A 25,257-nucleotide genomic window follows, 5' to 3' on the forward strand; every position below is an offset into this window, starting at 1 on the left:
TAAAATAAATTGTACATTTAGAATTTATTAATTCAATTAGTTTCTTGCATCTTTTTCTAACCAGTTTAATTTGTACAGTTAGCATGATACAAGACTTTGTAGTTATTTTGAATGGCTATCAGAAGGAAATGCAGTTTATTACTTCAGTCAGTTCCCTCAAACTGAATTTGAATTTGTCAGAAATTGTCTTTCATTAGTTCAAGAAACAAGCAGTGACTAGAGGAAAATACTTTTTCTCAATGTTTTTTTCCTTATTTTACAGAACAGTTTTAATAGCTTATTCTTGTATAGTCCATTAGTCAATTTCCTTTGTTCTTTGTGCAATATTTGAATTCAGAAAAAGCAGTAAATATTACATTTTTGAAGTACTGGAAACAGAATTGAAGATGTACAAACCTGCAAGTAATTTGATGTGGAAGAAGGCCCATACAGAAATTTCCTATAAAAAATGGAAATGAGGTTTTGCATTTTTTGTGATATGACTGTTTCATATAAAAAGGATAACTCACTTTATTATTCAAAAATTCTTTTTTCTCTCAATGACTTTTGTTAAGCATATAAATAGCATGTATTTTTAAATAACTCTTTCACCAAGAGGTATAATTTAAGAAACATGTTGTTCGTCATTTGTGAATGCCATCTTTGGTTCTCATTAGTAGGTGACTGCATTCATGGGTAGGGGGTGATGCAAACAGTCACTGAAAATCTCCCTCCTGCTGCCAGAGGCAGGAACCTGCAGGAAAATAGCCTCTATCCCAAATGCACAGTGCTGGCCAGCTTTGGTGGCAGTGACTGCCTGCCAGTGACCATGCTCATCTCTAAATGCTTTGTAAAAGATTACAGTAAAATTAACTTTACTGCATGAGACAAAAAGAATTCTTGCTATGGTGAGATTTTTCTTATTAGATTAGTGCGGCATAATATGGGATTACTGACAGCCTTCTGATACGCTGAGGGCCTGGGTACTATATGACCTTCTGCTTTTTTTTTTTTTTTTTTTTTTTTAATATCATAGTAGGCAGATGAATCTATTTGCTTCCCAGTATTCCAGTACAACTCTTTCCTGAAAAAAACAATCTCCAACCACTAAAAACACACATTGACTTTATTAACCACTGCTATGTAGCTGCATCGCCCAAAATGGAATGTTCTTCACGTAGTTATTATAGGGACTGATCCCAAGTCCTTTGAAGTTAGTGTGAGATTTTCCATTCACTTTAGTGGGCTTTAAGCCAAACTCGTGTTTGTAGTCTTGTAACTAAATGGTAATGCATTAGCCTACTTCTTATAATAAATTGTCATTGTAAATTAATTTGGATAGCCCTTGTCTCTTGAATATTTTAATTAAAGGATGTATCCAAGTGAGATTAGCCGTTGCCCAGCAAGCACTGGCAATGAGGTTTTATTTATTTTTATTAAATGTCTTTTTAGAATGGGAACAAAAATATTCTGCATAGCAAAAGCAGGAATGAGCTAATTCTTTAAGCTGAAATTAAAAAAACAAAAAAATTAAACCCTTTGATTAGCCTGGACAAAGTATTTGCTGAATATCTATGGCCATGTGTTGAAGAATAGTCTCTGCTTTTTGGTGGCTTAATATTTTGGTGCTAGATACGCGGCTTGAATTTTGCAAATTTAGCAAAATCTTTCCCCTCCTCTCACTGCCACTCCTTGACCCTACCCCTCCAATTTAGTATGGGGCTTTTTGTTCATTAGCTTAGAAAATATCTGCTTGTTATCCATCTACAAGTGTGTGTGTGCATGCATCTTTTTGAGAATCAAGTTTTGGGACAGGAGTGTGTAAGAATGGAGGAATCATATTAACGAGTAGATAGCTACTTTCAAATGGTTTTCTAATATTTAGTGATGTGTGTTCTGACTATGTTCTCTAAGAGAACTTATGACCAAACCTGAAGCACAAGCACTAACTCTACCTCATTTCAGTTCCTGCTTTAAATGTGTATAGGTATACTTTTGCTTGTTTAAATTAATCCAGATTTGAGAATTTTGGTTTGTGTTAATCTCATCAGAGGAATTTTTCTGCAATATGAGATCCTTAACTACCTTTAGCCTGGATTAAATAGTGACTTTCTAATTAGGATATAAGATAATTTTCATTTTACTAAAATGCTTAACTTTTGCAAAATGAAAACCAGTAAATGATTACTACATACTTTGTGCTATTATTTCTTAATATTGAGAAAATTGACATATCATTGCAAATTACTTTTTTCGTGGATTATTACGAGTGCATAGTAAATCATTCTTTGGTGCTGTATTTAGTATAGACAGAATTTTCTTTACATGAAAATTACATTAGAACTGAAAGAAAATTCATCTAATTTGAGGAAAAGCTCTAGATTAGCCAGTCCCTTTCTTTTTGCAAAACATTGATGATGCACTTGCCTTTAAAGGAGGACAATGCTTTAGAAAAAAAATCCTTTTGAGTTTAATGGCACAAAAATTTGTAAAAATATATGTCCATGTAAAAAGTTTCTTCACAACTTTATTTTCTTTCTCTCTATTGAAGTTTACATACTATATTAGAGTTGGAAAACAGCATAAGGACTAAGTAACTTGTGGCTGACAGTTCAGGTTGAATGCCTTCAGGATATTTACTTGAGTAAATTTGCTTGAAATAGAAGACGCATCAATTGCAGATTCCAGTGCATTTCTTTGTGCAAGTATTACTCAGCTTTGGTGCCACAATGGTTCCAGTGTGGGTAGTTCAGTTATTTTAGCATCTTTCTGGGTGTTCAAATTGTTTGAAGCACTACCACTCAGTGCAGTCCTGAGAGTGCTCTGATGGTGATTCTGCTTTTCAAATGATTTCCCTCTAGCAGGTAAGCACCCCTTGCATGCCCAGCTCCTTCCTTCCCTGTGAAGTTGCCCAGTGTATCAGAATCTGCTTCTGCCTGTTCTACGTATATGCTAGAATGAATTGCAAAGTATTTGTGCAAAAAACAGTAGAGCTTCCTCATCAGGGTCATAATCTGAACAGACCTGTGCCCATACTGCCTCTGGTTTTTGAACTTTCTTGATCTCTAAGGGATTATCTTTGTCCATGGGTTAGTGTAGTTATGCAAATAAAGTTAGTTTTTCTTAAGGTACGTAGCAGCCGTTTTAAAAGTACTATATACTAGAGAACAGAAACACTTCCAAATCAAACAGGAAAGTTTCACAACTCTCCAGCAAAGGACTTAACTTTATTTCAATTTTCTTTTTCATTTCTTATGGGGATGAATGTACAGTTAATAATTCTCCTGTTATGATCTTAATTAAGTATCATCTTCAAGCATGGCTTAAAGGATTTACTGAAATTCTCATATTGGATACTGTGTGTGTAAATCTAGTGCCTAACTATCATGCTAGCTAGGCATTTAAGTCCATAAGCTGACATCTTTACAAGGCACTATTTCTAAAATACTTATCACAGTTACAGAGTTCCTAATGTATTACTATATTAATCAATTCTTCCGATAGTTCTTGTTTATAGTCCTTACTTATATGAGTAACTTGCCTCATGATTACACTGTGATTCCTATGTAAAGATGTATGACTTTGTATTTAAGTCATATGCTTAAAGCAGCTTTTACTTGGTCTTGTGTTACTTAGTTCCTGAAACTGCAAATTGTGTTGACAAACAGATTATCCTTGCTTCAGACAGAAGTTTCCAATAGCTTTATTGTAAGAAATAATTATGCGAGGCCACAAATATGCGCACATACTCTGTGCTTCAGGGTGTATTTTATTAAGCCGTTCTTGATTTTCTAGTAATGCAAAACTTGTTGCCGCTTGATGTGTATGCAGTGCCACCTAGTGACTTTATGAGGTGGGTGATTTGAATTATTAAGAACCCAGTAAAAAACATGTACTGCTTGCTGTCTCTGGTTTTTGAATGCATAGACATCTTCTCTGAAATTTGAGTATTTTAAACATGTTTCCAGGTGAAATCCTTCTAGTTGCAAGTCAATTCAGGAAACTTTGGTCTTTTATCCTTAAATCAGTTCTAAGACCGTGGGGTTCTTTTATAAGTAAAGTGGAAGAATTCTGTTGCTTTCTTATTTACCAGTGAATAGTGATACTCAATGGAGAGTGAAAGCTCTTGTTTAGTTACAGTATTTGAGTTTAAATTTCAGTCAATAAATTATCAAGCGGAAAGAAATAAATAACTGTCAAAATATATTTTAGGGAAATTTTGGTCTTGTTTAATTTAATATTCAGGTAAATTGACTTGTGGAATGTGTTCATGATTAATATAGTATCATAGAATATCCTGAGTTGGAAGGAACCCATCAGGATCATTGAAATCCAGTTCCTGACCTACACAGGACACCCCAAGAATTATCCTGTGCGTGAGAGCATTGTCCAAACACTTCTTGAACTGTCAGGCTGGTGCTGTGACCACTGCCCCGGGGAGCTGTTCCAGTGCCCAACGATCCTCTGGATAAATAATATTTTCCTAATATCCAACCTAAACCTCCCCTGACACAACCTCAGGCCATTACCTCAGGTCCTGTCACTGGGCACCACAGAGCAGAGATCAGTGCCTGCCCCTCCTCTTCCCCTCACGAGGAAGTTGGAGCTGCAGTGAGGTCTCCCCTCAGTCTCCTCCAGGCTGAACAGACCAAGTGACCTCAGCCACTCCTCATATGGCTGCTCCTCAAGCCATACGGCCTTTCACCATCCTTGTGCCTTTCCTTTGGCTCCCCACTTGCAGTTTTAGATCTCTGTTGCACTGTGTCACCAAAAAGTGCCCCCAGCACTCGAGGTGAGGCTGCCCCAGCTCAGAGCAGAGCAGGACAATCCCCTCCCTTGCCTGGCTGGTGATGCTGTGCCTGATGCCCCCCAGGACAGGGTTGGCCCTCCTGGCTGCCAGGGCACTGCTGACTCTTGTTCAACTCGCCATCAACCAGGACTCTCAGGTTCTTTTCTTCAGCACTGCTCTCCAGCATCTCATTCCCCAACCTGTGCATGCATCAATATATACTATAGGTAGAATGCAGAAATTACTAGAAAACTAGACAGAGTACAGTTGTTTGTTTTTTACTATCAGAATGGGAGGTTGTTTTGCATAAATCTGCAAAGACTTTTCCAGGTATCTGGTTTTGCTTAATATATTCACTAATGCACGGGTAAAGAAAGAATATAGGACTGCAGATATGTTTGTAGGACCAGATTAGATTTCAAAATGGCCTTTGGAACATGATCAGAAGAAAGCAGATAATGATTCAGCTAAGAAAAGTTACACAAACAGAACTCTAGCTGTAGTGTAAAGTACTTTTCCTTTTTCTAAAGCCCCAGATGGAATAAAACCAGAACTTTAAGAAAAAAATAGAATTGGAGGAGCTGAAGTGAGTTTGGGACAGAGCAGAGAGAATGGTTAGGAAACAAAAAAAGTGGTTTTGCTTAGTCTAAAGAAAAGAAATTTGAGGGGTGAAGGTATGCCTAGATAAGGCAGCGAGGAAGGGAATCATCTCCAGTGGTGTGTAGGGCAAGAAGCAGTGTGCTTGACTTGGCATTGGGAAACTTCCTCAGCTGTGGCTGTAATGAAGCATGACAGTCTGTTGCTTGTGCAAGTTCAGGGATCCTCATCCCTGGAGGAGTGTTTGGGACCTGCTCAGCTAAATGTCTTTCAGAAAAATGCTTAGCTGACCATGCCTTAAAATGGAAAGGATGGTCGGGAGGCATATCAACTTGATTTTCTGTGTCAATGAACTGCTATAACTCTTGTGGTGGTTTTCTTTTGTAAATCAACTGGAAAGTTTCCAGGAGTTAAGTGCAGTTGAAAATCGATACTATGCAGAGGGGTGAACACATAACCCCCCTGCCAAAAACAAAAAAAAAAAAAACAAAACAAAACAAAAAAAAAAAAAAAAAACCAACAAAACAAACCCAACTGCTAGTAGTTCTACAGTAAGTTTACATGCACCATCTTCATTTCACAAGCATCCAACATGCATATACATGTGGCTTAAAATTGCAAGTTTCCTCTAGTGCACTGTGATGTAGTGCTAAGGAAACAAGTTTTTTGTAAACAATGGTGGTAGTTGCTGGTGTTTTTTTTTTCTTCTTATATCTCTGTGTGCCTCATACAATTAGACTGCTGCACTTCTCTTTAAACCCAGGACATAATTGCCTGGAGCTTTTTAAGATTTTAGCATGGTAGTGTCGGGCTACTACTTTAACTAAGCCACATAACAAATGCAAAGGGTTTGGCAAAAGGGTTTTAATTAATAATTAATTAACATTAATTATGTTAATTTGTTTTTCTTGGTCATCTTTGCCTATTATGATGAGTTTTATTCTTGCACAGCCTTTGTAAATATCTGCAGATAATTTTATCATTCGGTTGTGTGGTCTTACATTTAAGTTGTCCTTTACCAAGAGTAAAAATCTATTGCTGTTACTGAATAGAAACAGTTGTGAGCACCAGAGGCCATTAAACTCACTTAATATCAGCTTGATCAATTTCCATTTTCTCTTTAATTTTTTCTTTCCCCCAAACATCAAATCACATAGCAATGCTTTAGTATGAAGGCTTTAATTTAATGTCAGTTGAATATTATATGATTTTCTGTGAAGCATTTTTAGGACCAGTTTTATCAGCAGATTGTGCTGTGGAAGAAACTAGATCAAGATCAGTCACCTGTACCACCAAAATAGTTTGTTAGCAGAATGCTTGTCACATGTGTACTTATCCTTCATTTTAATCTTTAAACCTGGTTCTTATCCAGACTGCTTTTTGGCAAGGAAATTTTAGGAATATTGGTTTATGATTGTCATTTGCTTAGTTATAAGTAATTATATGAAAAGAAGAAATGACAGTTTGTAAAATTACGATGATCATTAAGATGATGATCATTAAGATGATGATGATGAATACATGTTTGCAGTTTATTTCCAATCCTGACAAACTTTATGTAGTTGGTTGAACGGTTTCTAGTTCTTGTGAGATAGGATTTGGTGTTGTACTCGATTCCAACAAACTGCGTACCAACAGTGACTAGAAAAATAGCATCAATTTTACCTGTGGTTGTCAGCTTCATCAGAAGAACCAAAGATTGAGATCACTGAAAACTATAGGTACTTTCTTAGTGCTGTAACAATATCTGTCAAGAGTTGCGGATGCTATTGTGTTATGAGACTTCATGCCACTACTTGTGTTTTCTTTTACTGGGATTTTAATCTGCTGTCTCTGTCAAGTATTAGATTTTCACTAGAAAAACCAACAACGGAGCCAAGTTACACTAGCATGACAAGATGAACATGAATAATTCATGTGCGTGCTCTTAGCTGTTAGAAATGAGGAGCAAAGAAGGTTTTTTTCAGCCACAGTAAGAGATTCAATATAAATTACTTAATAATTTTACCAGACTGAGTGCATAGTACCAAGGAAAGAGCACCAAAACCCATGGTATTATGGTTTATTGAGTATAACCTCATCTCATTATGTGTCTGAAAGCCAAGTTGGTGGGTTTATCTGTGAATTGGAGATGTTGTCATCTTTATATCTCTCAAGAAACAGTTACAGTACATAATTCTTCATTCCTGTAGACTGGCAGGCTTATTAATACATTAGTATTTTTAAAATATATTAGTCACAACAATATGTGGCCTATACCTAGAGTGCCTAAGAAACATAGGTCATAGAATAGAATCATAGAGTCTTTTAAGTTGGGAAAAACTCTTGAGATCATTGTGTTCAACTAACACCACCAAGATGAAATGGTGAATTTTGCAACATTTGTCTGTGTTCACCAGTGTTTAAACATTTGTTAAGGTCATAATTTCCTTTGGACTTTCTGTTTTGCTTCAGTTTGTTTTTTTAAGAACCTCTTGATCTCCGTATTCATGGTAGGTCATTAGTGGATTCTAAACCACGCTGTTACATCCATCAAAATTAATAGGAGTTTTTTTGGCTATGGACTTTATAAAAGTAAATTAAGTAATTAAACTAGGAGAAATTTTGAAGATTTTAGGCCCAACCAGTGCAATCTGTCCTGTCACAGATGGAAGGAAAGAAAGCACCTCATGTACTCTAGGGTTTCAGCAAGTTACAGGAAGTTCTTGATGTCAAACTTTAGTGTTCCCCTGCCTACTACATTTAAAGAAAGAAGTCCATCACCATATGGAACTTATTGGAAGAATATTGTTAATAGGGTAGTTGAGACTGGTGAAGGAAAGGAGATTCTGTCTTTGTCTGGAAGGAGGGTCAACAGATAAAAATTGGGAGTTACAGAGTCCTGTGGACTGCCACGTGCCAGAATGCTTGAACCTGGAAGCTTCCAAAGGATTCTCTCTCAAAGCCAATGTTTGTTCTTTTGGTAGTTTTTCAGATCCAGACTGACTCTCCCATTTTGGTTGCCTTCTCTCTCATCAGCAGAAGAGATACCTAATGCTCTTTCTACACTAGTTATCTTTTATTACTTTTGCATGGAGAGAGACAGTGACATTGCATTATCAGTAAAGAGCTATTTGTATTTATCCCTTTCTGATACTGACTTAGAGGCTCACTGCAAGTGATAATATCAGCAAAAGAATGTGTGAGCAGTGCACAAGCACCCTACTGTCTCCTTTTACTGCGTGGTGAGCTATCAGTTTAGTATTTGGGAAATCAGGGGTCCTAATATTCTCATATTTCCTTTTTTATTGGCTATATATTGGTTAACTTGTGGATGAAGATTCATTGGTTTCTTATTTTGATTATTAATCATTGTTTATTATCATTACCAGAAATACAGTCTTTTTTGAAGTAAAATATTCAGACAAACTGAGAAAATGCAAGTTAATTTGAAAGAGCCAAATCTATCAATTTCTTCACTTACTTGTGAAGCTGTATGCAATATATCTGAATGTCTATATGGACACACTTCTAGTTACCTTTTGAGCTAGTGAAAGATTATTGGAATGTACATTTGCAAATTAAAAGAATGCTGGAGTCATTCTCAGAAGAAAGAAGGTGAGCCCCAAATTTTATCATTACTACAGTACATTTAATTTCATAAGTATTTTCTTAAGCAAACATAAAAAGTGAGCTGGATAGGTGATGTGAAAACCTGCTGGTTTTTGACAGTGTTAATTTTAGAGATTCCCATAAAGCTGTGTCTGTGGGGTGCCTCAGAGATGACTTCAGTAACATATCATAGTAGAGCAGAGCACAGTTTACTTTGTTTTGTTTGGCTGATCTTGCCATTGATGGCTTCAACTCAAGATATTTCTACATAATTAATTGGCAATAAACATTTAAACTCATTCAGATTTAAATTAATCAAATATGGAATGTACGAACACTCATAGCAATTTATTAGGGGTATGTATAAAGTCCATGTGGAATGGTAGAAGCTTATGGATTAATTTCAGCTTATATATGGTTATGAGAAAAATTGCCTTTCTTTTTAATAGTGCTGCATGGTTAGGATAAGATTATCAGTTGTTCTGCACAGTCAGTTCTACCTCTGTAGTCAGGAGGAATAATGGCAAATTTAAAACCTATTGGATAGTTGAAGAGTTTTTTGATCACTGACCCTTAGCCACGGGTTTGCAACTTTCCACAGAATGGAATTGCATCTGCAAAACTCTTTTTTGCAGAAGCTGGAAGTAAAATAGTGTTCGCAAACCTTTTCCAGCATAGGGAAACTTGTTCACAGCAGTACTTCATTGTGTTAGCAGCTGAGGGGTTTACCAGACAAAATGATACACAAGGACACAGGAAAGACTGTGCTGGTGAAAGCAGCCTTTGCAGGCTGCTTCATGATGTCAACACAGGTTTTTGGCCACTGAAGATTTAGTGAAGGTGTTTTCTGAAGAAAAATATGTATGTGTGGGAGAAGTGAGTTCTTTGTTTTCTGGTGCAAGTGGCTGTTTGGTTTTCTTCCCTTTTTTCCTTGTTTTGAGAAGCTCTTTCTGTGAAGAGAAATATTTGTGCATTGTATTATGTTTAGTGCTGGGCATGACTCAGGAGACGAGTGTGGAAAAGCACATTTTATGCACGTAAATTAAATGGCATGGTTACTTTGCTAATTGTAATGCATTGCTACCTTGGCAAAAAAAAAAAAAAATCAAATGTATCATGTAAGAAGAATGGTGTGAATAAAAGAGTTATTCTTTGGCTTCTTCAGCAAAATTGACTTTGCTCTCTGATATCCTGTTGATTTTGACTAATTTCACTATTTGGACTATATCAATCAGACTTTTAACACTGTGTTGCATCTCTACATTTTGCAGAACTCTGCAACAGAAACCAGTTTTTTCACTGTTACTGTTCCTATTATAAGAGTATTTTTTAAATAGTAAATCTTAAGCATATAGTATAGCAGATCAGACTTCTGTAAATATATGTATTTCACTATTTCTATGCTCTTTATACTTTACTACCTTTTTGATTTTTTGAAAAACATTTTATACCAGAATGCAAATTTAAATAAAAATCTGTGATTTCTTCAGTTTTATTAGAATAATGTACTTTTTTTTTTTTAGATCATGGTGTGCTTTTCTTGGCTATGTTATATAAAATGTTCTTTTTCATTCTATTTAAGTGCATGTAAAAACATGAACTGAAGCTTATGAAGGCAAGCAGCTGTGAAACTAAGTTTTCATTTAAAAATTATATGTGTCTTTATTAGATTATAAGCATATAAGAATAAATTGAGCTTTTTATTCTGGTAGATTGAGTAGGCTTGTTCTGACAGATCCAATGTATTGATTTGATGGTTTTTAATTGTTTGGATGTTGCTTTTTTTTTTTTTTTAGTTACATTCTTGTAATTCATATGGAAAATAAACATTCTGACTTTTCAAGTGTATCTTGCTTCTAGAGGCCACACTTCAAAGAGGCTGTGAGCATAGATGGGTTTGAAGAATAAGGTTCAGCTTTAGGATAAGAATAAACAGAAAAATTCATGATTTCTTGTGCTTGTACTGTAAAGTACTGTACAGTAAAATGCAAGACATTAAAATATAGTAAATAGTCTGAATATTCAGCAGGGCTAGTCTATGGAAGAAACAACTTTCCTTCCAACTGAAAAAATCATTTGTCAGTGCTAAATTAGTTTGGCGCAGCTCTATTTTCTTATTATTTTTAAGATAGTTTATTTTTAATCTGTACCACACATTAGCAAATGAATTTCTGGATGGAAAACTTACTTTCTTGTCTTGCTGGATTTTTGGGACTGACTTTCTGCTTAAGAACAAAGTACTCACTTACTGATTTTGTCAGAATCTTGAGTGTTTTACTTTTGAGCTTACTAAATACCCTAATTGTTGGACTTCTGATTCTTCTTGGATAGACTTCAGTTTTGTTTTGGCTATGAATTTCATACTTATAATTGACGACTTTTTTCCCCCTCAGCATAAAGTCGCAACTCTCTCCTTCCAAAATGCTGGTAATCCATTACAGCTATCTTCACCACTTCAGGAGTACCTTCATATGGTGCATTATATTGCATCTCTTTAGTTTCTGAACATTTCAGTGTGGGTTTTTTTTTGGAATTATTTAGTCTTAATACTTTATAACAGACCATGCATATTTGTAAAGAAGGGAGAATTATGAGAGGATGCACCTCGTATCATCACTTCATTTTCTACAGCTGATATTAGATGCTGATTTTTTGTATTCAAATTTTACCTGTAATAATCCATGCTAGAAAACAGCTCCTTTCTGATTGCAGCCTTAATGAAAGCAAATTCTGAGAGTAAAATTAATCAGCAGCACAACCTGTGGCCATTCTTAAGAAGAACGTTAGTAATACATTGTGCTGTGGCATTGTCATCTATCTCTGGTACCATATAACAAGAAATTTAAATATTATCTCTACTTTTTGGATATTTTCTATTGAAATAAATGAATGCATAGTAGATAAAAAAATTAAGATAATGTTTTTTTACAAGGCAATGTTTTCTTTTGTGAGTCTTGTATCCTGTGTATTATGTGTTCAAAATAAATGCAATCCTGCCCTGATATAAAGAATAACTGATTTAAGTCATCCACTGTGCTCCACAGTTGTCCAGGAGTTACCCGGATGACTTTAAAGTGGGATTTTTTAAGATTTCAGAAGAATTAAGCGGAGTTTATTCAACTACTTTTCATTGTCGAAAGCCACGTTTCTATACATTATCTACTTTATTTTACATAGGTTGTGCAGGAACTGTAAAAGTAATCATGCTTTCTAATTGCTTTTCTTTTTCTTTCTTTCTTTTTTTTTTTTTCCTTCTAACTAGAGTCTGTGTGTATTTACACCACCAGGAGCTAAAGAAGGACACCCACGACTCATTCCTGCAGGGCCCATTGCACATGGCACTACGGTATCTGCTTATGTAGCCAGATCCAGAAAAACGTTGTTAGTAGAAGATATTCTGGGGGTAAAAAGCTTTCTTTTTTTTTTAATGAGATATTGCAGCATGTTCTTAGAATCAATGTTTTGATGCTGAAATGTTTGAGATTAACATTTAAGGGTAGAATTTGCATCTGTCATGATACCAGGAAAATGAATCTGAGTTTGGATTAGCTGATGGAATAATTTTAAAGGTTTGGACTTTTTTTCATTTTGGGTTTGGGTTATTTTACTTTTTTTTGGTTGTCAGGTAAAGGACACGATGGAACCACAGTCATGTGGAAAAAATAACCAATCAAAACTCCTGTCTTCTTGGTCTTGAAATATTAACCCCAAATAAGACTTTCATATAGTCAAATTTGAAAATTTGATTTATTTTTAATACAGGGCTCACACTGGCAAGAATGTCAGTCAGAATTCTGGTTACTAGGCAGGATTTTTTTATCTCTGCGTACTCTAATGTAAAACTAGAATACTGATAGTATCAATAGATTTACATGAAAAGTGCACTAATGTAACTGATATCAAAATTCAAGCCTTTTTCTGTAACAGGAGTTGGAAGTTCCTAAGGTGATATTCTGGTAATTCTTGGCACTCTGTATGTCTGTTCTTTTTAATTTTTTTAAAACCCTTCATCCTCTAGTTGCATCTATGCAATTTTATGAAGCACATTATGATTAGTTGGTTATGAGAACACCAAGGAAGTTTACATTCTCTTCTCTCTTCAGTGTTTCCTACCTTTTCAAGTTCTGTCCAGAATAACAATTTTTGGATACTATGACCAAAAAAAAAAAAAAAAAAAAAAAATTGGACATTGCTGCCTCTAGTTTTGAAATTATTTGTTAAAAATATAGATGACATTAGCTGGGCAAACCTGGGCTATAAACAAATACCAGATGTCTAATGTGAGTGCACTTAAACAGAGCCACAAAACCAAAAGGCAGAAACTGCTTTCCCTGTACTAATAGTCAGTGCTTTCTACACACTCTGGACTATGAAGATTTTATGTGCTGATATATTTTTCAGTTAGATTAAGGGTTTAAATTGTTACTGTTAATTTCCAATTAATATCATGATATCCTTACATACAAGAGTTCTGTGTTTTGATTTTACTATGTTTTTGATTCTTATTAAAATCGTGGGGTTAGTGAAGGAGGAGTTTTTAACTTTTTTGATGGTTTGATATTTGTCATTCATTGACTAAACAGCAAGATTCATTTTGGTGAGATGGTTTGCCTTCATGTGATTTTAGGAGCTTCTCAACAGCGAAAGGGAAGCGCTTGCAGGTAGACTTTCCAGCCCTTTTTTTGTGGGAGGACAGAACTAAAAAGAGAAAGCAGAAAGCTCGTGTTTCAAAGTGCTTCCCACTTTCTTTTGTCTGTCATTTGTTCAAATTGATTGTCATCTTAATAATTAAGGTAGAGATTACTTGCTGTTTTCTTTGAGAAGTGAGGGGTTTTGATCAGCCTTGGAGGGGTGTCTGTGTTGCCTAAGCAGAGCCTGCAGGGAACATCTGGTGTGAATCAGGTGCTGAAGGACTGATGTGCATCGAAGTGGGTCTTGCACACCTCGCACTGGGCAGTGACTGCCTTACTAACTGTAACATCCAGGTGCTTTCTTAGGTCTGCCTCAGTTTTTCTACATGGGGAAGTGAAGCTTTAAAGCCTTGAACATTCTCTATTGAGGGTTGAAGGTTATGTATTTGGGTCTTATCTAGCAGCATTTGTTTCTGTGTCTTTTGCATCAATTTATTCAGGATGTCTAAGAAGATTGCTTACTCTCGTGTAATTTTCTGGGAATGAATTTTCCTCCTCAAGAGTTGGTTGAGGATTGTAACTATATAATTTAAAGCCTTAGCCTCAAGTTTCAGTTTTTGTTTTTTTACAAGTACTGTTGTCTACTCTTTAATACTGTGATCTGAGAAGTCCACTTTGTGATTACAATTTCTTTAGGTTTTTTTGGAGGAAAGGATAGTGGGGTAGTAGTGTTGCTTGTTTGGATTTTTATTTAATCTGGACTGGCATTAGCAATAAAGTGCTGTTTTTTCTGCCTGTGAGATTAGAGAAAAAAGCATTATGTAAACAAACCTTAAGCTGTGTGTATTATCACCCATCAATAAGGTTATCTGCATATGTAAATTAATGCTGAGACTTTAAAATTACATTTTTTAGTAGATGTCTTACTACTGTGTAGAAGTTATGCTGAGAGATGAGTTTTAGTGACTTTTGTGATTTTCCTGCAGATTTGGTCAGATGGGAGGGGAAGGAAAACATCAGTATGTCATTGCTGTTAATGTTTTATCAGATTTTACATTTTATCAGATTATGTTTGCATTTTCTAGGATGAGCGATTTCCCAAAGGTACTGGACTGGAGTCGGGGACCCGTATCCAATCTGTTCTGTGTTTGCCAATTGTCACAGCAATTGGTGACCTGATTGGTATCCTGGAGCTTTACCGTCACTGGGGCAAAGAAGCCTTCCACCACAGTCACCAAGAGGTGAGCTCGTGTGCAACCTTTGCCCCCCTCCTCGCCATGGTCAGGACTTCACTCCCATCCCTCCCCCCACTCCAAACTTCCTTCTGTCACTCTTCTCATGAGTTTATCTTTTTCATGCTTGATTTTTGTTCTTACTTAAAAAAAAAAAAGAAAATAGGTAGTGATTTGTATTTTCAGTCAGAGGAGGTAAAATATACAAGTACAGGGACATGTCAAGAATTTTACCTTGTGTTCTTTTGTGGATAAACAGATTCAAAGTTTCTTTATTGATTATAAACTCAGTGCAGAGTTGTTAGAGAAGTTAAAGTACGGCAGCTAAATGAAATGTGAGTGTAAATCAAACATCAAAACCCAAAATCACTTTATATAAAAAAAGGCAATGCTTGGTTAGCCTGAGTCTCACTCTTAACTTTCCAGTACATCTTTATTTTACATTATGGTAAGATTTTAAAATTTATTTTAGTTTGCTCTCTGGTGTGGCTTCTCAAGTAATGAGCCCTATTGCAAAACAGAGTGTTGCAATATTACGGCAACAGTTTATCAAGTCTCAATGCTGGGTCTCACAGGAGGGGAAAGCGATTTTACTTTAAATCAAGTGTGAAGCAAAAGAGGTTTCTGATATTTGCATCCATGTTTTTACTGCCACACTCTCTCCAGCACCATGATGTGTCTGTCTAGGTGGCATTTCCAGTTCCAGGTATCCAGGTATTCCCTCCAGAATTCCTTGGAACAGAAGGACAAGGGATGCTGTCTGCCGAGTCTTTATGATATCCTGGTTTCTTTCTAAGTTGACAACCATGTGCTGGTTTTGGGTCAGGCTTTTCTTTAGCTTTTCCGAGCTGATAGCTTTTGTCTCTCTCTAGCCTGTCCCATCTCTGTGAGTTGTCAGGATCACTGTCCTTTGTCTCCTGACTTAGATGTCCTTAGAAACTGTGTATAGAAGTGCTGGTACCTGGATGACCTGCTAGTCTAGGTGACACTCATAAAGCTTTCCTCTGCTTTAATTAACTTCTGATGCTTCCCTATTTAGATATTCTCAGAATCACAGAATAATGAGGTTGGAAGACACCTCCAAGATCATCAAGTCCAACCTATGCCCTAACACCTCAACTGAACTATAGCACCAAGTGCCATGTAGAGTCTTTTTAAACACATCCAGGGATGGTGATTCTACCACCTCTCTGGGAAGACAATTCTCATTTATACTCATCTTCCCCTTTCTATGACTGTTCTGCATGCATTACTCTGTTCATGTAAGTTCTGTGTAGCTGTGTTGTCCATACATGTCCATTTGTCAGTCTGAAGTTAGAAGCTGTTAGCCAAATACAAATGGATTTGAAAATAGAGCAGGTGTTGCAAAGGTTGTTGCTATACTAAAGGTGTTCAAAGTGCATCTGTGCTCTCATGTCAGGGTGAGGATCTCTGTTATGTCCTATTAAGATGTCTCTGATGTAAAGATGAATTTCTTTCTGTGCTGTCCCTCAGAGAAGGGAACCTGAACACACAGGAAAAAATGGAGGGAGTTCTAGCCAGGTTTGTTGTCTCAACAGTGATATGAGATCCACTATGGCGCAGTTTAGCTCTACTGAACAGGAATTATTTGTGTGAAAAGAAGAGATTCAGGCAAGAGATACTAAAACTAGTCCTCCCAAAGAAGGAAAACAGCAGCAGCATTTGTCTAGTGTATATTTGTTTATCAGTAAGCTGAGTACACTAGCATTCATCTGATGTTTACATGCGTGTATTAGTTGGGTAGTCAATGCCACTTTAGCTTGTTGTCACATCTTGTATTTTTTCACCAGTAGACACAGGTCAGGGTAGGGATTTTGTGTGGTGGGGCCTATGTCCTTGCTCAGAGAACAAAGAACAGGCATTCATACAAAGCCAGGCTTCATTTATTCTGCAACCTACACAATGTATTTAATTTTTAAAATTGTCCTATTACATTAATCAATCTACAATTCAGATAAGTTTCAGACATGCATTGTTTTATGAAAATATGAATGTTATATGAAATAGCTGCTGTAGCTAAAGTTCATGAATGTTCTACTTGGAAAAGGCTGGCTGCTAAATGAAAGTATTTTATTAGTAAATAAAAAATATTTTAAGGTCACTTTCTCAGCATTCTTTTCATTTTCAGGTTTCAGAAAGCCTTTGGATGCCATTAGCAATTTTTATGAAATGTGTGCAAAGTGTTCTGTTTAAAAATAAAAAATAAAAACATACCTTAGGAGGGCATGCAAAAGCTGACCTCTTGTGCTTCTGTTCCTTGTGTTTCTATAAAGCTCCTGTGCTTCAAGGACAGGAGATTATGCATGGTAGCACATCACAGTTAGCTGCAGTTTACATGACATTTGTTTGAAATGTTGCCTGGAAACTGTCATACTTCAAACACTTGAGCTGAGGGATCAGGTCTGGTTCTTCTGCCACCAAAAAGTAATGAGAGAAACAGTGCCTGTTTACAGCTGGAAGTAGCTATTGCTGAACAGATACAGCCCCAGAAAGCTGTTAAGGCATATTTTATTTCTATGGCAGATGCCTTTCAACAGTGTAATTTTTAAAGCCCTTGGCTTATGAGATGTTTGTTTTGATGCTGTATTTTTGAGCTGATGGGTGCCCAATTCTGCTTCTGAAAACCATTAGTAAGCTCTAAAATTGAAACACTCGCAAGTACACTGAGACTTTTGCAAAATAACTGTCTTCCCTTAAATTGTTACTGCCTGCCTGTCTAAAACAGCTCAGTCAATTTTCTTAGCATGTAGATAGAGAAAAGAAGCATGTCACTGATATGCAGTTTTCAAGGTTTCTTCAGAGAGAATTTCTTCTCTTTTGTTGCAGGTTGCAACAGCAAATCTTGCATGGGCTTCAGTAGCAATACATCAAGTACAAGTAAGTGTGAGTGGTTTTTCTTTTTTTTTTTTTTTGTGGTGTTACTTGTCTTCCAGAACATGTTTAGTAGGGGCATGGACTATGATCAGATTTAACTGGAGGTCATTGCTAAAGCATTGATTAAAGCCCCTTCCTTGAACCTGGAAAAATATGCTAACATTTTTGGTGTTCATTGAGCTAGTTTTCCTCACTTGCAATCATGGATGAAATAACAAACAGTATTTGTACTAAAGGAAAGAAATTTGAACAAAGTAGATAAATAATAATTAAAGCAGATTTATCATAACAACTTTGCATAGTTGTTTAGTTTTCTCTTTCTTGTGGAAAGGCAACTGCTAGGCTAACTGGTTGCTTTCCTCCTGGTTGCTTTCCTCCTGCTTTGGTATTTCATTTGAAATTATGAAGTGTTGCTAGCAAAGCCATCCTTGCTAGCTGCTTCATGGTCCTGTAACTACTGCCACTAAGGGTGCTTCATGCTGTCCCTAGCTGGGTGCCTAATGGAGCTTCAGTGTCAAGCTGCTCTAGCAAACCCCAGCAGCTTTGCTAATAGGTTTTCTTACTTCAGCTAGCAGAAGATGGTAGCACTGAAATGAAACATATTCTGCCAACTCAGAGAAGATGCTAAAATAGATTCTTCTGTCATCTCCCAGGAGGAAATTCATGACATTCTTTTTTTCAAGCTGTCTTTCATGCACTTATCAGAAGACATGCAGGAAACTTCCTGCTTTTCTCTTGTAGTCTCTAATCTTTTCTGCTTCTGTGCTGGAAGTCACTGACTTTGGGGTGGTCATTCCCATCTTGGCAGAGTTAGCTGGCAGAACTAGTACATTAGTAAAATTGCTAGCTATTGTACACTAGTAGAATTGCAATTGCATGCAGTTGTAGCTTCACCTATGTAAGAATTACTCTCTCCTTGATTGGGAAGTCTTTCACATCTAACAAAACACAATAGGGAAAGTTAAGTTCAAGCTTGTCCATTTTTATTTCTCTTCCTTCTTCTAAGCAGAAGGCTTGCTCTTCCCAAGTTTTTTTGCATGAGAAGAATGCAAGAGTTTTGATCTGGCATTTTGTATCTACATTGCACAGATGAAAGATATTACTAGTTTGAAGTGATATTTTTGTGAGTGTAAAATGTGCAAGAAGTAGAGGTTTATTTTACTTTTGGCCTCAGTGCTTGCTCTAGTAATGTACAGACGTACAATTGTGCTTCAGATACCGAGTATGCAAATACGTGAAGTAAAAATACAGTTGAAAGCTTTGCTTCATCTAACATTTTGCTTCTAAAAAGAAGGATGCATACTATTTTCTGTACTCATATTCATGCTGATTTCTCCCTAAGTTGAGCATATATCATCTGCTGCTTAGCTTAGTTAAACTTGTCTGATGTCAGACTACAGTTGTGTCTATATGCTACTTTGCAGCCTGGAGAAAAGTGGCAAAAATGTGGCAAGGGAGAAGGGAAACAAAATATTTGACATTCTCAGAAGAGCTGAGGGTCTGGATAAGAAATGTTCATTCCATAATCACAGTCAGTGACAGCCTTTGAGACAGCATGAACAAGTGTAAAAACCAACAGCTTTAAGTGTGTCTTAGGAAAGATTTTACTTGTGTTTCACAGTTTTAACTCAGCAGCTAGATAGCTAAGATTGAAACCCAGCACACAAATTCAGCCTTAATTTTATACAGTGCTGTAGCAGATACGTATATATATATGTATTTATGTATGTACACACACACACACAAGTCCTGGTGTTTTTCTAATACAAATTAAAGGGATGGGACTTCAGTTTCCCTCTGACATCAGTGTTCTGGAGCAAATGGTTCTATGATCTGTGCTTCCAGGTGTGCCGGGGCCTTGCCAAGCAGACTGAACTGAATGACTTCTTGCTTGATGTATCGAAGTAAGTGTGATTTGCAAGATAATCTCCTGACTTCTTGATGAGCTTTTCTAGCATGGCTCTTCCAATCTACCTGTGTTCACTCAATAGCAGTAGTGGAAGCTACTCACTGTAGCTCACAAGGAGGTGCAAAGGTATACTTCAGAGGGTGGGCCAACTTCAGCACAGGGGCAAGAACAAGTGGTGTGTGTTGCAGTGGTGTTTACCTTTCATAATTTTTTGTGGTGGTGCAGATGAGAATGTGACATTCATTTATACCTTACAGAATTTGTTTATTCTTGTGGCCTTTTGCATGGGTTTTTTTCCTCTTTTTTCCCACCTCTTGTGTCAGAGTTAAATGTGGCCATCTTTTTAGAAGTGGAAAATAGGCTTGGTGTCTCAGGGCAATTTTAGAAAGCTTGAGAGGACTTTACAGAAAGTTGTTTAGTGTGCTTCAGCTTCCCCTATTTTCCCAACAATTTTTTGGACATGAATGCATGCATTCATAAATATATGGATTTCAGAGTTAAATCCTTGAAGAATCAGGGCTGCCACATGCTTCATCTTCCTGTACATTTTCTGAAGGATCTGTTTTAATTTTCAAAGACTTCTATTGCATGTAATATGTTTGCTTTGAATTTCTTGTCACTATAAGGCAAGATTAATTTAAAAGCACAGAAAAAGTGTGAAAGCTTGAGTTTACACTTGCAAAATCAGTTTAGGTGATCTGCTCTTCCTTCATCTCTTTTTGTTTGTCACTGCTATAAGAATCTTTAAATAGTAAAGATAACCAATAAATTAAAAGATAAACCAGAGCTGCGCTTTTTGGTAAATCAGTCTGGAGTGCTTAAAAGTGTTTTATGAAACTAGTTGGTAGAAAAATTTCAAAGTTCTTCACAAAGTAGTGATGATACTGTGGAAAGATGAGATGTCTTGTATTTTTGCTGCAAACATTTCTGTGGATCTTGATGAAGAATTCTCAATGCCATTGCTCAGGAATGTAGGCAGCTGAGCTGACCCAGCTGGAAGGGAGCATAATAAACTACAGGGAAGAGTCTGCCCCATGCAAGGAGGGCAAGCTGGTTGTATCCAGATGTTTTTCCAAATTTTTTCCTCAGGATGACCTTTTTCTAATTTCAACATAATTCAGAGCACGCCTTCCAAAGGGCACTCTTACTTCCTTTCCAGAGTGCTTGTATGTTGCTACCATCCATACTGAAGTCGTTTACCAAAAAAACTATATTAATCTATCCAGATTTATGGACTGGCAATTTTTTCTTGGACTGGCATAGTACTGAGATTGTTTTAAAGAATTTTGTAATTGTTTTCTGTTTTTAAGATAATAAGTAATAAGTACTGCAAATATTTATTATGCCTTATATAGCATTATAATTTGCTAGAGTTTTTTAGTTTCAACGAAAGAAGAAAGTTTGTGTTTTTAGGCACAAAACTGGGATATCATTTAATAATATCTTTATGAACTTCATGTAGGCACAGACTTGTATCAGCAAGAAAATAATTAGTTTCTTCTTGGAAGTGGTCTGTATCTTTTCTAACATGGAAGGAGAATTTCCTTTTCAGTGAGGAAATTGTTAGTGTGCAATGTCACCGGGACATGTTCTGTAACATTTTAGAAAGGGCAGACTATTCAGTGCTCCACCTCTTCATGTCCCTGACGATGTCAGACCAGTATATTTTGTATCTCCTTTCCACTAGACCCAAACAGAACTGAGCTGTGTATATTCAAGGCCACAGGACAATGCCTTTTGTCTGCTGGGAACATTGTAATCTGAGGGTTATTAATACTCAGCATGTGGAAAATTTAGACTTCTTTTACTAATACGTTTGACCTTTATCTTTCAATGTTCTCGACTGTCCTTGAACAGTTACCACTTTGCTGTGAAACTGAGATTTTTTTTAAATTCTTTTTTATTTTTAAGTTACAAGATCATTCCCTTTTTTCAACTTCAACTGGTCTTGATAGAGAAAACCCATTAAGAGTTTCTTAAATAGTTGCCTTTTAACTAGTTTTAAGGATTAGATAATATGACATGGATTTAGCTATTTCTTGATATTTTGAAAGAAATTTTTTTGTTGCTTTCTACTTCTTTTCTTTTCCTTTTTACTTCTGCTTTTAAAATTTTCAGTGTGTTAGAGGTGCCAAAGCATTTTGATGCAATCTTGGTGTTGCTCAGCAGGAGTCTATTCAGTTCACAGCAGGCAATATTTGGTAGTCTTTTCCTTTTTCTACAGAGAAAATTCTATGTATAATAAAGAATATTTTCAATTCTGTAGAATAATGGCTTAAGGGAACAGAGCTAGGACCATTTCTTAAGTCCCTTGTGCTGTAGCAAGCCAGTCAGTGATTTTCAAGGTGCAGTGGTTTGTCCACACCTTTTCTGGCTCCATGTTAAGCCATAGTGAAACAAGAGCCCCTGACACTAATTTGAGAAGTGTTTGACTAAATGCCAATGTTTACCGACTTCTCTTTCTCTGCAGAACATATTTTGATAATATAGTTGCAATAGATTCTCTACTTGAACATATAATGGTAAGTTGTCTTTTTCACCTCTAAGTTTATTAGTTGTAGGTATTAAAGCCCTTCTTTCTCCTTCCCTGGAAGACATTGTCATTGAAATATATGAGCTGTTTGCAGTGAACACATAATACAAACAGTATAAACATGTCTATACAGAAAAGGTGGTAACGGACAGCATGATTTGTCATTTTTGCAACAACTTCTGTTCACAGCTTTCATAAGGAATGAAACAGAACTGAATAGTTACTATTGTGTCCTGAGAAAGTTTGAAAATTGCAACAGAAAGACTTCTGGTTTTTTTTTTTTTTTTATTTCAGCATGTTATATTGATTCCTTCTTCCTAAATTCAATTTGCTACATGCTGCAAAACACTGCTGAAGAAGTTAGTATCTGTAGCAAGGGATGGAGTTTAAAAATTACTCCTAGGATATTTTTTCCAGTTGTTGAATGAAATGTGTAAGGCCTTGGAAAACTACTCTCATAACTAGAGTGACAGTCAATGTTTTATAGAAACCATTAAAGCCAAGTGGTTAGTTCTTCCCATTGAATTAACTAATTAATGAATTAAAGTACTGTTCAGAAGCAGTTTATGAATTTCTAAATCAATTTTGAATTCAGAATTATTTCGTGAATGGTGTTAACAAATGTGTGTGAACTGATTGTTTATAACATGTTTTGAATGTTTGATATGTGAATTATACTTTTTAGCTTTTGCACATTCATTACATTCTGCAGTTCTTTTTCCTAAGTTTAAATCGGAATCAGGTCTGTGATACCACTGTTTAAAATTTGCACATTCAAAAAATTACTTTCCAATAGTACTCTGATACATGCTTCAGTCTTCAAAGTGATATTCTTAGCTAGATTATTCAAAGACATCAATGTTAGAATGCAAACAACAATGAAATGGTTTTATTTAGAAACATGAATTAGTAATGGAAAATATTCTGCAGTGTTTGTGTTATTCTAGTTAGTACACAGTGAAGAATTCTGCACATAGGACACATTTCTGAACATTGACTTTTCCAATTTAAATGAACCTCTTAAAAATAGGTTAGCATTTAAAAGAACTGGTACTACATAACATATGGCATTGAGAACAAATATTGATATTCTTCCCTGTTCTTCCCTGTGAATAGAGATCTGGTGGAAAACACAATTGGCAGTAAAATATGCTTACTCTTTCATCATCTTTTCCAACACTTGGCTGCATCATGAGTCTGTATTTTAACCTGTGTGATGTTTCATACTCAGCTTCCTTTTAAGCTGTAGCTGTTGTTGCTTTCTTGAGCCAGTTAGCTGAATTATGTGTTTGTACATTCTTTGCTGTTTTATGGGAGCATGATTTGATCATTATGTGTCTTATTCTGTGTCTCTCTGTGAGAAAAGACCAGAACTCGGTTTCTTCTGAGAAACTGAGGAAGTTCTTCTCACTGCTTCACCCTTTGGTGATTGCACTTATTGTTTGATTTGTTCCTGCAATGCTAAAGAAAAAATATGCGTGTTTCTTTCCAGTCTTTTCATTTTTATTTTCATCAAAATCTCTCAGCAAAGCTAGTGATATAAGGGTGTTTTTGAATGTAAATGTAAGGAAGGGAAGTAAAAGTTCAAGTTGCCTTACAAATTTTCTTGCCCATATGATTGAGCACAAGCAGCTTATGTGAAAGGTGGTCCCTGGCTTCCCTGTTGACAGTGCAGAATATACTTTTTGCACTGATATTCTCTTTCCACCACTGCTCAGGATTAGAGCAAGGGATTTAGAGAAGTAAAACTCTTGCATCCCATTAACTGTTTCTCAATTAGTACTGTTTAAATAATCATTTTTGAAAAGCATGAGTCATGACCAAGGTAAGTTCTTGAGTCATATGCATTAAACCACAAAAGATTAATAGTATAAAATCAACACTGTGCTGTAGATTTTACAAAGAAATCTGATACAGTATCTGAATAGAAGCATTTACTGGACCCCTTGTCCTTTTGGCAGTTTCTGTTCGCTCTCTTTTGAGTAAATAAATAAGCAGTCCAAGTGGTTAAGGTCTTTAAATTTCTTAATGCTCTAAGGGGGAAAAATTGCACAAGTCTTACCTCTTAGATTGCAGTCTCCCTGAGTTTTCTGTTCTGATGGAGTGAATGGAGTCTAAGACAACAGAATCTTCCTCAACACAGATTTGGTCTGTATGGGAGGGCCCTCCAAGTTTTGGACTTGGGCTAGATGATATCTGAGCAGTTACCCTCATATGGCATTGAACTAGGATGTCTCAGCTAATGATTTTTCATCTCATATGGGTTTTTTTTCTGCTGAGATGTAATATTTGTCCATCTGCATTACTGTGAAATTAAATACTTTGTTTTATTTTTATTTTTGGAAGACAAAAGAGAAGGGATGGGGGAGATCATTCATATGTAAGTCTTATGAATCCTTAAAGCATACCAACTGCATGCATTGCACACCAAGATTTTGTTAGCCTTTCTCTGTACTGAATGACTAGATATTATATAAAAAGTGGAAAGAGATCCACCTCAGATCATACTCTACCATGCAGTTACTGTACTTTCTGAGCAAATAAGAAACACAGGAGACCTGGATAGAGGTCTGAATTGGAGAGAGCAGGTTCTTGTGCCTGTATATGGGCATCTTAGCACAGTGATCCTTGCTTGATTTTTTTTTTTTTTTTTTTTTTTTGTCTCACTTTTTCCTCTTTTTCTCAGAAAGGCTGTTGTATGTCTGAGAAATACTTCAGTGAAGACCTTCTGTGTTGTCAAGACAAGATTCTGTTCTGACAGTCAGTGCTTCTGGGAGTTATTTTTGCTGAGATAAAACTAGTTGGTTCAAAGTAAGATAGAGACCATGCAAGTCTGTTGTTGTACTGTGGTACTTCCTTGGCTGTGGCTGGTACCTTTGGGCTTTGGTTAGTTCATGCACAATCTCTAAGTCTCAGCTCCTGTGCAAGAACTGTCCCTGACATCGGGAGGATACAGCCAGTTCCTATCCCTCTGCATAGTGCAATCCATAATATACCTCTAACGACAGCACCCCAGTGTCGCAAAGTATTTCTGACTTGTAAGGGACCCACAAGGATCGTTTGGTCGTTGTTTTTTACAGGCACACTTAGATTTTTTAGAA

At 36.3% G+C, this 25,257-nt stretch overlaps 1 protein-coding gene across 2 annotated transcripts in view; it reads left to right on the forward strand.

The window, feature by feature from the left end:
* Positions 1–25,257, forward strand: part of PDE10A (phosphodiesterase 10A) — a 164,904-nt gene that overhangs the window by 113,648 nt on the left and 25,999 nt on the right. For both annotated transcript variants that reach the window (XM_053974341.1, XM_053974343.1), the window contains 5 exons: positions 12,219–12,359; positions 14,673–14,828; positions 17,667–17,717; positions 19,560–19,618; positions 22,094–22,145. In XM_053974341.1, the coding sequence (XP_053830316.1) occupies positions 12,219–12,359; positions 14,673–14,828; positions 17,667–17,717; positions 19,560–19,618; positions 22,094–22,145 (459 nt within the window). The remainder of the gene's footprint in view (positions 1–12,218; positions 12,360–14,672; positions 14,829–17,666; positions 17,718–19,559; positions 19,619–22,093; positions 22,146–25,257) is intronic.

The sequence above is a fragment of the Vidua macroura genome, chromosome 3 (genome assembly GCF_024509145.1).
Source record: "Vidua macroura isolate BioBank_ID:100142 chromosome 3, ASM2450914v1, whole genome shotgun sequence".
NCBI lineage: Eukaryota > Metazoa > Chordata > Aves > Passeriformes > Viduidae > Vidua > Vidua macroura.